The following is a 14313-nucleotide window of genomic DNA, read 5'->3' on the forward strand; positions in this document are numbered from 1 at the left end:
TCTCCTCTGGCATGAGACAGTTCAGGGAGAAAAACTGCTATAGCAGGTCTCCTCTACGAGGAGAGGTATAACGGCAAAAAATGTTGGTAGGTCAGCTCTCCATTCACACAGGTGTACCTGAGGTGGTCATGGGGAATTTTGGTACATACATTTTCAAAATTCTTTCTCAAATTCAAGAGGGTATCTGCAGCAGAATTATGCAATTTGAGGTATTTCCCCTTTAAATCATGTCATTTCATTTCGTATGTCCCAGATAACAAATCACTTAATAGTTCATAATAGTTCCATAGACTATATTTTAGCTGGCTTCTTTTATACCTCTTTTGATTTAACATCTTAGATATCTCTGACTGTAGGGATTAACTAAAATGATCACCTCAGGATTGAAGAAATCTGTGTTAATGTACTTCTCTGAACAATAATTTCAAAACAAAATCAATTTTGTTTTGTATTTCTATGGTATGAAATTTCAGTTGCTATCTTAGTGTGTAGTTATTGGTGTTTTTTTCCATCTCTTTTTGCCTTTAGTGCCTTCTGGGTCGCGGGGAAATGGCATGCTGGAAATGCAACAGAGAGATAATAACAGATCACTCCAAGAACGTTATCTATTCTGCTAACCATCTAACATACAGCAGGGAACATAATATGACAATAAAGCATTTATCTTCTCCTTACTGAAATGTTCATGATATCAAAACAAAGTTGACTGTTGCTCAATGGACTATCATTACTTATCCTTTTTGTTACAGATAGTTACAGATGCTATTTTTTTCTGCTTTCAGACAGCAGGATTCCAGGAGATTTTGACTGAAATTGAAATTTTAGCTTTGATTGTGGGATGCTTATGTCACGACCTTGACCACAGGGGAACCAACAATGCCTTCCAAGCCAAGTAAGTTTTCTAATTGTTATTACTTTAATTTGTTTTTCTTCCACAGAAGAGCAAAAGGTGACCAAGGATAAAGAATGAAGCATTAATTTCAGGCCTCCCAGGCCAAGGCTAAGTATTCCTATTCCTGTATATAGTAAGGGACTATCCATCTTTATAATTCTCTGTTCTTTGTGGTAACTGTTGGCTTGTCCTTTGTATCAGGCTGTCGATTGGGTTACTCCTTGTGAACAGACACCAAATATTGAAACAAGGTACCAAAGCCTGATGTTTCTCTCAAGCTCAGGTATCTCGCAGGCAGATTCTTACATCACCTATATGACATCTTGCTCTCTGGATCATTTGCAATTCTAAGAATGATTTTTATTCTATTCAAAGTGCTTAGGACCCGATCCGGCAACCCTGACTCACACTTATTTTTACTGTCCAGGCTGCTGCCCTCAGACATGTTACTGAAGTAGCCACAGATTAATGGAAAGTTTGTGGGTACTTTGGACTGTGGTGGTAAGGGAACTCTGTCGACCAAGGTCAAATTGTTTCCAAAATCTGTGTTTGAAAGGCAGTAGGAAATGTCCCCTGACAACATCCTGGACAAACTGTGAAATGCAGTTGTCAGACATAGAGATTCCTTATCCAAATCCTGTGTGGTTTTCTTCGCTCCCTGGGCCCTCTACAGTCAGAAAATGAGACCCTGAGGCTCTCTTGTTCTGCAGAACTCAGAATGTGTTTGCAGATTTGTCTGTTTTGCATTACTGCTAATCCTACACTGTGACAGGAAGTGGTCAAATGGTTGTCCAAAGTATTTGAAAGACAGGGTATGTTGGCCTATTGTCATACCCTTTTATGTGCAAAGATAGCCTGTTTGTTGCAGCGTGTATGTGCACTGGCTGCGGCATTTCTGGGGGTGAGTAGCCTCAGTGAACATCACTCAAATTGATGTTTCTGATATTCACTAAGCCACCATTTCCTGAGCTATTGCTGCTGCTGTACAGTCTCAATGAAACAATGACACTGTCTGGATCTTCAATCACCACAGCAAGAAAAATCAATTGCAGTGCTCAAGACAGAGCTCGTGGTGCAAAGGTTACCAAGCACCGCTAGATGCATGTTTGCAGCTGAATCTTGAAGAGAATCAAAAAAGACGAGACAAATGGGAAGTTCAGCTGATTGATGTTTATGTTCCTAATTTACCAACATGAGACCTAAGATTTACATCCAGACCTTTTTAGGCTCTGATTAAGTTAACCACTTCTCTACTGTAATATTACCCAACCGTATCTCCTGTGCAGAGGGATGGCTGAGTTAAAGGTAAAGGTTTCAGTGTTAGACTGCTGTCACTTATACTTCTTTGACAACTGAGTACAAAGAGGAGACTACCATTTTACGACTCCATAAAGAAATTGCTGAAGACATTTAACAAAAGACAAACATTACTACACATATAAAATATCCCTGAAAATAGAAGTTGCAGTTTTCATACAGCAGCTGTTATTTATTCCTCTAACTTGACTTACAAATTTAAGCATCACATTTTCCTATTTTATCTTCAGTGTTCAATGCTACTGTTCTATGTGATGAAAGTTCAAGAGGTATACGATGAAGGCAATATCACAGCTGTCTGAAATGGCTCTGTTATATATCTCAACACTGTGTTCTCTAGGGATGATGTTTCCTGGACATCCTTCTCTCTAATATAGCTGCTTCTGATAATTAAATATCAGTATGGTGCAGTTTTATAGTATATGCTCCTAGGAGACTCTTTCTGTTTGTCTGTAGCATAATCTCTTATTCTCATTTCTTTGGAAAGAAAACCCATCTTGTCACTCAAGGCTGGGTCCCAGAAGTGAAGTAATGGTGAACAGTAACTGTTCTGACAGTCCAGTCCAATTCTCTGCACCTCCCAACAATTTTCAATGCTACAATTGTTCATACAGTTTTCAATTGCATTGTCTAAGTTTTTGCTATTTAAACTTGAAAAATCCACCTGCTCTGTGCATTTTGAAGCTTAATTTTGTTTTAGACAATAAACATGATCAGAAAATACATTCTAGACAGAGGCTAAACTTTTATATTTATTGCTCTCACTTCTGGTTTTATGTCTACCTTAATTTTTTAAGTGTATGGTTTCACATATAGACAAGACTTTACAGCATTTGCAGTTGTTTTGTTTGTTTGTTTTTAAAGCATTTGTAGCCACCCTTTGTAATCCATTGTTTTTACATCTATTAAAAACTGAAAATGAAAGGTAATAATAGAAGAGCTAGTCCCTTGGCACCTGCTCAAGGACGTTACTGCCTGCTTTTACTGCATAGTGGTGCGTGCCTGTGCTGCTGCATTGCTGAGGTGCTTTGGAAGTTGCATTCCAAAACTTCATGGAGTTCCAGGAATATCTTTAGTCAGATGATGGTATTTAGCAAGGTCTGGAACATAAATGCCGTGTATTTGGCTTTAAGTGACTGTTTTGCTCTGGCCAACTCTCTCAAGTATGTTTGCTGACATGGAGAAGGCAAGTGTGGCTACATGCTTTCATTACTAAATTGTCTCTGAAACCTGCTTCGTAAGCAGACGAGCAGTATTTGTTGACTCCCTGTGTTCTGTTTCAGGAGCGGATCAGCCTTAGCTCAGCTCTATGGCACCTCTGCTACCTTGGAGCACCACCATTTCAATCATGCTGTCATGATTCTCCAAAGTGAGGTACAAAAGCATTACTATTAATCTCACTGTAAGCTGTTGGGCAGTTTCAGCCAGGGAAAGGAAATACCACACACAGTACCTTTTTAATGCCCTCTCCTTGAGGAATTATTTATTGGTTACCTCAAAGGTCACAACTAGCACAAAATTAAACAACTACAAATGCTGATCATAGATTCCAGAGATTATATCTGTCTCAATCAGCTAGGGGCAAGGAGAACATATCCTAATCATATTGTCAGTTTTTCTCAGTCTTCTAACATCCTGCTCAGTGCTGTACAGGGAGACAAAATGAGCTCTTACCTTTCCCCACAGGTGTTGTATTCAGTGTATCTCAGTCCTTTACTGGACCAATTTAATTTCTTTGACAGACTTTATGTAATCACTATTTTTGGGGTGGATTTGCATTATTTTCCTAAATGACTTCTTTTAAATTAATGTCAGCAATATTGTGTTGTCCAAAGTACACTAGCTGTTTTGCAGATTCATATCAGGACACAGTTCCTGCCTAGAACACCTTATGTGCAACAGTATGCAGCATGTAGTACCCTAGAGATGTCATAAGTGGGAGAAGTAGAAAGATGCACAATTCTTATGAAACAGTGGATGCATTTTTTTAATATACGCAGATAGCTTGCTACAAAATCCATTCAATATATACAAAAATGAAAGTGTTGTTCATACAGCACAATCAGAGACTATATGCTGATCTGCAGTAACTTTTGAAGAGCATCTGGGGATGTCCCGTGGCAAATGAGAACAGGGTGATGGCTTTACCCTGTGTGCAGTGTCACAGTGATCAGTCATGAGATGCTGACTGTGGTTTTAGTGTTCAGTTGCTCAACATTATATTTAAAATGTAGAAATGGGAAAAGAGAGCCCCAGCATGAGATTTAAACAACTCAATCTGCTCAGTTTAGCCTAGCTTGTCTAAATTGTGATACCCAACTAAGTGGCTCCTTATACTAGCAGAGAAAGGTATAACAAAAAGCAGCATTTAAAGGCTAAACAGACTAGTTCAGAAAGGGAAAAAGGAAGATTTGTTTGAAAACAATGAGGCTGTTCGACTGCTGGAATAAGCTTTCCCACTTCTTGAAGTTATCATGACTGAATGTCCTTCCAAAGATAGGCTTAATACATGTATGACTTTATGCAAGTTTATAGCTCATGTCAGACTACATGCTTTAAAAGAAAATCCAGCTTAGAAATAATAATGAAAAAAAATTACAAAATAATGTTTTGTCTTTGAATCTACTTCTTTTCTGGATTCTTCCTGGAATCTAGCTGCTTTTGTAGATGTAAAATATTACTTGAACCAAAAGTCTGCTTTGGTCATTCAGGCAGCTTCTTCTCCTCATCTGTGGACCAGAGAATTAATCACAGAGGATTTTTATCCAATAGATACTGTCTATTAATGGGGACACGACACCACTCGGTTTGGAATAAATACACATTTACATCTTCCAATGCTCTTACATAGATGCACCAACTTACACCATCTGTGCAGTCAGTCTCTTCCCTCAAATAAGTTGAAACTAGATTATATCCTGTGCACTAATACTGATATTCTAGTCTCTCTTTACTATCTAGGATGAAACATAGAATATTGCATTATTTCTGTAGATTTTTATCATGGCGGACAAAAGAGCTATTTATCCTTTACTCTTGACATACTAACCTCAGTATAAGCGATATTGAACTTTGTAGTGGTATGGTTTTATACATGATGAAACAGATCAACAAGGCAAACAATGTTATAGATTAACAGACACTTTGGTAAATTACTCCTATTGTAATAGCTGCTGTTTTCCTGATACTTTTTTTTTTTTGATTACTCTTGTTATAAGTTTGGTTTTCATAGATAAGCTTTAGATTTTCAAATCTTTCTCATCACTTAGCTAAAAATAATAAAAAAAAATCAGTCACAAAGAGATCATCTTTTATGTATGACAAATTATTTTTTAGACCAACAATTAGCTGATTTATTTAAATAAATAAATTATCATCTCTACCTCCAGACCTTATCTTGTCTATGTCCTCACACCATCATGGTTATAAAAATTCTGTTGCTGGAAAATTCCCATTTTTAAGTTCATTGTAATATTCCTAAGCAGTAGATGGCAGTGCATACTGAATGCATGCATTACAGTGCAAAATGTCACCAAAATAAGATTCTGTTTAGCAATAACGTTGTTTCTACAGGTTATTTAAAAAAAAAAGTATAGTACTTTTATTTACGTGAATTTAATCCTATGTGAATAGTGCTACAGAAATCACTTCTGTAAGATTACTGTTAGAATTTTTCATTAATTTTGTTTCTTTCAGCTTGTTTTCTCCAGGATTTCATAGAGAAATTGTAGGATCTCCGTCCCTATTATTTTTTCAGAAGTTGTTACAAAAGCACTTCTATGTTCTTGAATAACAGTATTAAATGGTTTTCTTCCCTTCATTCTGGCTATGGAGCACCTTTCAAATCCTTAGCCCATGACCCATAGGAAGTAGCCTATTGGGCCTTTAAACCACATAAAGTTGCAGTTCTTCAACCTGTGTAGGAAAAGCTTGTATATGCTGTAAGAATAGAGTAATGGTCAGAGTGAGCAAACAGGCTGTTTTGAATGAAAAAAATGATTTAGTGTCTTTGGCTGCTCTAACAGCAGTTTGTGTGCCTGCAAGCTGCAGCTCAGATAAATCTATTAGGAGCACAACTCAAAAGCTGCAAAGCACAGCTCCCAAAAACATTTAATAAGAGGGAAGATTGAGATGTATCCATAGTTTTCCTCCATAAACTGAGACTGTGCAGGGTCAGAGCAAAGAGTAAATCTTTTCTCAAGAGGCTATAATTTCAGCAGAGTTTAGAAAAACATCCCAGATGCTTGATTACAATCGTCAACTCTTCCTCCCCAAAGTAATCTCCACAGTATTAACATTATTATTTTGTCATAGTTTTGCCATGAATCAGAAAAAGCTTCTGTTAGAGAGAAGCAGTAGGCTAAAGAGTTAGAAAACCTTTTAAAAACCTATATTGATTGCTAGTCCTTTACCTCCTTTATCTCTTTCATTATAGGGTCACAACATCTTTGCTAACTTGTCCTCTAAGGACTACAGTGACCTTATGCAGCTTCTAAAGCAATCGATATTGGCAACAGACCTCACTCTGTATTTTGAGTAAGTATTGGCATTTCTTGTATTTGACAAATGAAAATTCGAAGAACATACTCTAATGACCTATTAAATACCAATGAGGATATATAATATGAGAAATTAGTCTTTAGCTGTGGTTGAAGAGATTTAGTCTAATACTTAGTATATTTTAGGCTAATAGAAATATCTCAACTGTCCAAGTCAGTTTTGCTTTAACGTGTAACATCTATATCAACAAAAATCAAATGAAGTCCCAGGCTCATACTTCAAAGCGATCCCAGGAATCAGCTACAGTTTGGTCCCATAATTCTCTTGTCCCTTCTGTGATCGTTTTTTCAGGCATGTAGAAAATCAATGACATTTTAGAATTATTTTCCGCCATTTCAGACTTTCTAACCACCTATGCTAAAATTACTGTATTTAATAAAAGAGACGGATGCTGAGGTAATGAAAGCTTACATGTTACTTCTTTGAAGACAAATTATGCCAGTTTGCATCAGATGAGAAATAAGATTAACTGTAGAGAAGTGTAATAGGATCTCTTTCATCCAGTTATCTTTTTTTCTTCTCATCTGCATATCAAATCTCTAAGCAGACTTCAAGTTGGTTCTATTTTGTTTTTCAAACACTGCTAATTATTACCAAGTTATATTTGCAGTGAGACTGTGTGGGAGTGTGCGTGTAGCCGGAGGAGTCATGGTATCACCAGCACTTTATGCTTCTGGATCACCCCTCTCTGGCACATCTGTGGCTGGCTTACAGGGAGAGTATTGGCAGGTGTGCAGCTTTACGTGCTGCCTTCTCAGCCTTGACAATGCTCCATCCTTAGGGATTCTTGTTTAGGATCCTATCTCATACGACTCTGGGTAGCATTTGGTAACGTTTTTCTCAACTTTTAGAGGAGGGGTATACATGTATTCCCCCCTTTATGTGTGCTGATGGTTGATACCAAACCAGTTTTCTAGGTAACTTCAGGCATAGTTTATCTATTCAACTCTCTATATCAACATTGTATCTTTAACTGTTAATTGCAAAAATACTAAAATACTAATTGAGATGCTGTGATGTTTGTCCTGTCTTTTTTTTTTTTCTTCTCTCAGTATTGTGTTACTTTGTTAAGGGCTACTTCTGAACAATACTGGCAGTAAAGACACTTTTCTTTGTTTCCTGCAAGTCTGTTCTCAGAGAAGCTGTATTAAGAAAGGGTTTTTATGAATAGTTTTACTGTAAATAACTTGTAAAATTAGCCCATGAAGAGGTTTCTACTAAAAATCAGTCTGCGAAGAAATTTCTGCTTGTTGACATGAAGGTCCACAGGAAGACAAATAAACCCTTTAAAACACATTATTTTTGAAGCTGTCTGTTAGGCTAGCTAGTGATCTGGAGGGCTGGTATGGCAGTGGAATTTGCTGACAGCTTTAAGTGAGATACAAGGACCACAGGGATGTGACAGTAGAGGTTCTACTGCCTACCTGCAAATAATGGGGACTGCAGAATTGGTTTGTGCTGTAAGGAGAGGATGAGGGTTAGTGGGCTGAGAGGGCAGCTGTCCCAGCATGGCCCCATGCGCTCCCGCTGGCCCTGCAGCCCCTGAACAAGCTGGAGACTGTGCCCTGGAGAGCACCTTAGGAGGCAACCCAGGCATGATGAAGCTCTTTTCCCTGCCTGCCTTATGCTGAAAAACTACGTGGTCAAGTTGTCTTTCTAGCTTTAATACAAAGAAATAAAGTCCAAAGAGGGACATCAGTTGAATTTCAAGATGATTCTTCCCTGCTTGCATAATTGATTTTTAGTTGCTATATGAATCAGAAAAGTTTTAGTAAATGAGACCTCTTTACTCGGAAGTCTGCAAATAAGTTATCTTTTCCTCTGATGTTATGATTCATTAATCAGATGGTGGTTATGCTACTCTACTATTAGTGCCTGAAAATGATTCCCTGAAATCACTGTTGGTTTACACTTCTAAAAGCCACCCGATGTGAACAGGTGTTTCCACACAAGAACCTTGCTATTCTAACTTGTTTTTTCAGTTTGCCATGTCTTCGATATTTTTGTAGGGAAGGAAATTATCATATCAGTATTCTTACAATGCTTAAACCTAATGAACAGAAAATCCAATTAGCAAAATAGCAACAAAATTTCAGGCAGATCAAGGCTTTATGACCCTCTCAAGGCACTGCTTTTCTACAAACAAACAAAAAGATGACTTTCAGCAAAAGATTAGATGGAAAATGTACTTGATTTTAGCAGATAACTTTAAATGATGTTCATAGATAATACAGCAAGCAAAAGAATGAAACCAAAGTGAAGGTTATGGAAATTAGCTGAAATGATGTCTTGAGCTACTGAACTGTAAAGCAACTGCATTTGCTATATGTAGCAAGTCAACTTTCCCTTTCAGGCTAAATACAAGAGTCAATGCTACTCAAAAACATTCCCAAATCGTTATCATTCTCTTTATTTCTTAAATCCTGTCATGTTATATTTGCTTAATAGCAACAAACCTCTTCCTGTTGGATACCATGCCTGAGTAACCAGTAGGAAACACTAAACTGTTTCCTTATACATGACTGCTTTCCTCAGGTTGACTCTTTCCTATACTAGAAATTCCCTATGGAGTTAGTCTAATACATCTACATCTATCCCAATGGATGTCAAAGCAAATTCCTAATTTAAAATTTTCATCTTAATGTATGGCCCTGAGACTCGCAACATTTTCAGCTACTGTTTATGAATCTCTGTACTTTAAATGTGAATGTTTGAGGTTTCTGAGATGTCATCTTCCTGACATCTTTAAATCCTTTCAGCTTTAAAAATTGTTGCCCATTTTGTGTCCAGTGACATAGGAATTATGCAGAATAACCAATACTACAAAATGAAAGAATTACCACATTTTACACTTAGATTGGGCACTGAAATACAGGATGCAAAAATCTACCACTCTCCCTCTTAACGAAGTACATAGTTATTGATGATCAGCTCAGGATTTGGTTGATTTAAGGTTTAAGTGCCAAGTAGTCTTGGCCATTAAAATGTTCATCACTGCAATGTTTATTCCCAGTGGGGCCACGATGCTATGAATTTGTACATGAACTGAATTTTGTTTTCCGCATGTATGACTTTGCATTGTACTCACAAATAGTCTAATGTAAAATTCTTTTACATCTCATTTCAAGAAGCATAAGGGATTAGATATCACCATGTAGTCCCTCTCTCTCCCTCTTCTAGTTGCTGTCATCATACCCATTACAGAAGGGCCCTCAAGCAGGAGAGACTGGTCATATAACGACACTCAGGGACCAGAATAACACAACAAGTTCCCTGTAAAATTCTGTCCATTCGTCAAGGGCAATGTTCCCAAAAGCCTGCATCTCCTTGTTTATAAAACTTGCACTCACTGTCATCAGACTGTGCTTTCAATAACTACTGTTCAAAATTGCAGTCCAGCTGACATAAATGTGGAAAATAAAAAGCCATAAGCTTTCTCCAGTGAGGAATCTAGTAATGACGTGCCCACATGGCGAGGAGATAGATAGCAGTTTCCCATGAGCTGGGGCACTGGACTGGCACCCAAAACATAGGGATTTTGTTTCCAGCTTTGGTGCTAATATGTTGTGTCACTCTAAGCAAGTTGTTCCATATTTTTGTACCTCAACTTCTGCTGCATCTGTGGCAGAATCTGCTTCGCACTGCATGTGTAGTCACACTATGTGCAGTAAGAGCCCACTGAAGTTCGAGTGTGAGTTGTGATAAAAATTACAGACTATGATGAGTCCGAATTTTGGTACTTAAAGGCACCAAGCGAGCATTAACATGTCCTGATTCGTGTTTTGTCCATCACTGAGGAGATTGGCAAGATCTTCCAGAAGACAAAGCATGGGGTCAAGCAGGGAGACCTAATTTAAAGTCAGTGAGGACTACTGACTCAGGACATCCACAGCATCTCGGTGTTTTGTGTGTTGGAAATAACTGTAATTACAAGGCTCTGAAAAATCCTTCAGGATCCAGAAGTAAAAAAACATTTTGCAAGGACAAGTAAAGTGAAGTGTGCGTATAATTCAGGGGTATTTCTATTGTCTGTCTGTCCACTGCTGTAGTCAAACATTTCATGCTTCCATGGAAGACTGAACATTTTTGTATCATTTATTTCCTTATCTTCAGAGGCCATAAATACAGTATCGCTTTTACTAGGCAGCTCTGACATTGATAACAGACATTTATAGAACATTTTCAGAAATTAGTATGTTTCGCTTAAATGGACTGTCAGTGTAACATCTTTAACAATAATACATGAGGTTCAACGGTTTCATATCACTCAGAGAACTGTGTTTCTACTGCAGTGCTGCACTGGAAGTATCCATTTGCCTCTCTGATAATCTGTTTTGTTGCAGGAGAAGGACTGAGTTTTTTGAACTTGTCAGTAAAGGTGGTTATGATTGGAATATAAAGAAACATCGAGAAATATTTCGGTGAGCACTAACATTTCTTGCTTTCTAGTTATTTCAAAGTGTAGACTTTGTTTAAGGAATTTCTTATGTTGTGGAAAGAAGACTACAGTAACAAGAGAAGGCAGCTTGGTTTAAAAATAAAAGATGATATATATGATATGATTTCTAAACATTACCAAACTTAGCAGGGATGTAATTAGTATAACCTCACCTTCTCCATTCCCATTTCTGCCTCTGCTGCATATTTTTCCCCTTCTCCCAGCCTCACCAGTTACTGCTCAGCCCTTCTGATCTTTCTCCAGAAAGCATCAATATTCTGCCTCTGAACCCAAAGGCCTTTCTTTCCCATTTCCTGTTTCCTCCTCCTCCCAGCTATTTTCTTCTGTGGGCTTTTGTGCTCCTGTAGTTTGTAACTGGGAATTTGCAGATACAGTACTCTTCTAGCCCTCAGGAATGATTGGAGCATGCACCCTACAGACATTGTGGCTGGTTTGGGTACACGCCACTGTTGAGCCATGCACGTGCGTATTTGCATATGCATATCTGATTATGTCTCAATTTATCTGAAATTTCATTAAAATTCTATTTCCTTTTGGGTGTCTTTTTTTTTAACTGAAAAAATGGCCATTTTCTATTTTCCATATCATTTCACTCATTCCTGATTTTAGATTCAAGCAATATATTTGATGCTTCATTTTCAGTGCCCTTGTTCTTCATTTAAACTTTCTTAGACTTTTATCTGCATCATGTACTGTACATAAACGCTTTCTCCAGCTGAATGGTTTCTTTCTTCTAATGCATATAAAACATGGTTGTAGCTAGGTATTAAACTACAGTGGAACAGTACAGCTCATTGTAAATCTTAAATTTTTATTGTAGACGAGCAGTAGAAACTGCTTAAGCAGTGTCTGTGTTGCCTCCTGTGATTATAGGTTCTGTTGCTACAGCAGTCACTTACAAATAGGCATATAAATTAATCCAGTTTGCAGGTATTATTGTATAATAATACCCTTACTTATATCATGTGACGTACATGCTTTCGGGTATATTATATGTATTTATATAAGTAGTGGCAGGAGTACTGCAAAATTAGCAGTTACTCCCGTGCAATACCATTTCTTTTCTAGTGTGCAGTGCACAATACCAAAAATTCATTGTCTGATGACCTGCAATACATTAGCCTTCCCAGGCACAATTGTGATGTAAAAGCCATGCTGATGGCTGAGATTTCAAACATGTCATTCTTTTCTGGAGGAAAAGAAGGTGCCATGGCTGACATTTTATATATGTATTATTTATTTATGCACCCAGAGCAGAGTTGTTTAGAAATCCAACAAAGGTTGATTCAGCTTGTATTGTTCATTTCTGTTTTTCAGATCAATGCTAATGACAGCCTGTGACCTTGGAGCTGTGACCAAACCGTGGGAGATTTCAAGACAGGCAAGTCATGATTAATAGCAGGGCTGGGAGAAGGCGGGACTGGTGGGACAATATTCCCAGGGCCCTGACTTACAAGGGACCAAAACTGGAATCAATTTACAGCAGTATTAATGCTATAAAAAATAGCAGGGGGGTTCTGCAAGAAATAGTTTATTGCTTAATCTTTCTATGTGTACATGCTGGTGAACAGTATGTAGGTACCTGAAGAGATCCAGCTTTACAACCTCTCCTCTTACTAACCTTTTAGATCTATATTTAAAAAAAAAATAATAATAAACAAAAAAAGCATGAGCCACATGCAGTTGCACTTCCTTGGTTTGTCCCAAAGTTCTTTTTGGCAGTGACAGAATCTTTCCTGAATCAGCAGATGATCTGCAAACTTGGATTAACATCAGATTGTTCCGTTAGAAGTACGTTCATTGATGGAAAAAAATTGCAAGTGTTTTGTAGAGTTTTGTTTAGCATCCTGTACTTAGAAACAAAGAAAAAACTCAGTCTTCTGCTGCTGAGAAGGCCTTTTAGAAGCATATACATAAAATTCAGGTCCAAGCATTGACTACAGGAAATAATTACAATGTGGGAAAGTAAGCACCTGGCTTACTGGATCAAGACTTGTCCCAAGAGTCTCGTCCTTTACCACACGATTTTCCCACTTCTAGGCATCTTTCCTTACTCAGCACCCATCATTAATACTTCCTGTTTCCCATGCTAGCAATTCTGTGTCCTTCACTGAGGTCCAGAACCACCTAGTAGAAGGCAGGCTGCATAGGGAAATAGGGGTTTGGAGGAATATACACCATGAAGAAGCAAATAGGAAAAACACCAGTACAGCTGAGTGTAGGTGAGCAGCTGGAGTGAGTTTGATTGGCTTAATGACAAAGTGACAGTTAAGATGGGTTGAAGACGATAAACTAGACAAGAGAGTTAGTGAGGTACAAGCAGCCAGAGTTCTTGGAGAAGGACAAGGATGTGGCAGCTAAGAGACTTGCACTCCTTTGCAGCAAAACTATGTGCACGTTAACTCAGTAAAAACACATTCATGTGCTGAGGGCTTCAGCTCCACTTGCAGTTTTGTCAGATGAACCTTTTTTGCTTTTATAAGCAGACTAGAACAATAGTCCATCAAAGGCTATTACTCAGCCTGAATGCAATCACCTCACAGAAATCAGGGAAGTTGCTCTTATCCTGCAGTGGGAAAATGAGTTTCAAGACTTTTCAGTGCCATCCAGCCACAGCTGAGGTTCAGGCAATCCCTCCTCATTTCTCCTCTTTAACCCAGTTAGCTTCTACATTTTCTTTGACAGCTAAATTGTCAGGTAGAGTCTGTTTTCCATGTTGTGGCTCTGTGTTACGGTGCTGAATTAGTGATGAAGTCTCTGGCAAACTGTTATTTATTCTTCCCATTTTTGAGGTCTGCAGGTGAAAATTCCCCTGCAGCCTAGTGTACAGGTTTACTTTATATTGAAAAATCCCATCTGGGATTGATTGAAGCAGTACCTGGTTGAGCAGAGAAGCTAAATGGTCCACAGAGGGAAAGTAGGGGCAATAGTTGGACCTCAACTGTGCCTAAAGAAAAGGAACATGAAAAGCGAGCTAAAAAAAAGATTACAATATGTGAATCAAAAGGAATAAAGATTAAAAGTGAGAAGAAAAAATTCAGGACAAGAAGATAGATGAAAGAGAGAAAGGGACACAAGGAGAACA

General features: G+C 38.0%; 1 protein-coding gene across 1 annotated transcript in view; it reads left to right on the forward strand.

The window, feature by feature from the left end:
* Positions 1-14313, forward strand: part of PDE11A (phosphodiesterase 11A) — a 129394-nt gene that overhangs the window by 98302 nt on the left and 16779 nt on the right. The window contains exons 14-18 of the mRNA XM_050711656.1: positions 783-892; positions 3493-3583; positions 6645-6745; positions 11113-11190; positions 12546-12609. Coding sequence (XP_050567613.1) covers positions 783-892; positions 3493-3583; positions 6645-6745; positions 11113-11190; positions 12546-12609 — 444 coding nt within the window. The remainder of the gene's footprint in view (positions 1-782; positions 893-3492; positions 3584-6644; positions 6746-11112; positions 11191-12545; positions 12610-14313) is intronic.

The sequence above is a fragment of the Cygnus atratus genome, chromosome 6, assembly GCF_013377495.2.
Source record: "Cygnus atratus isolate AKBS03 ecotype Queensland, Australia chromosome 6, CAtr_DNAZoo_HiC_assembly, whole genome shotgun sequence".
NCBI lineage: Eukaryota > Metazoa > Chordata > Aves > Anseriformes > Anatidae > Cygnus > Cygnus atratus.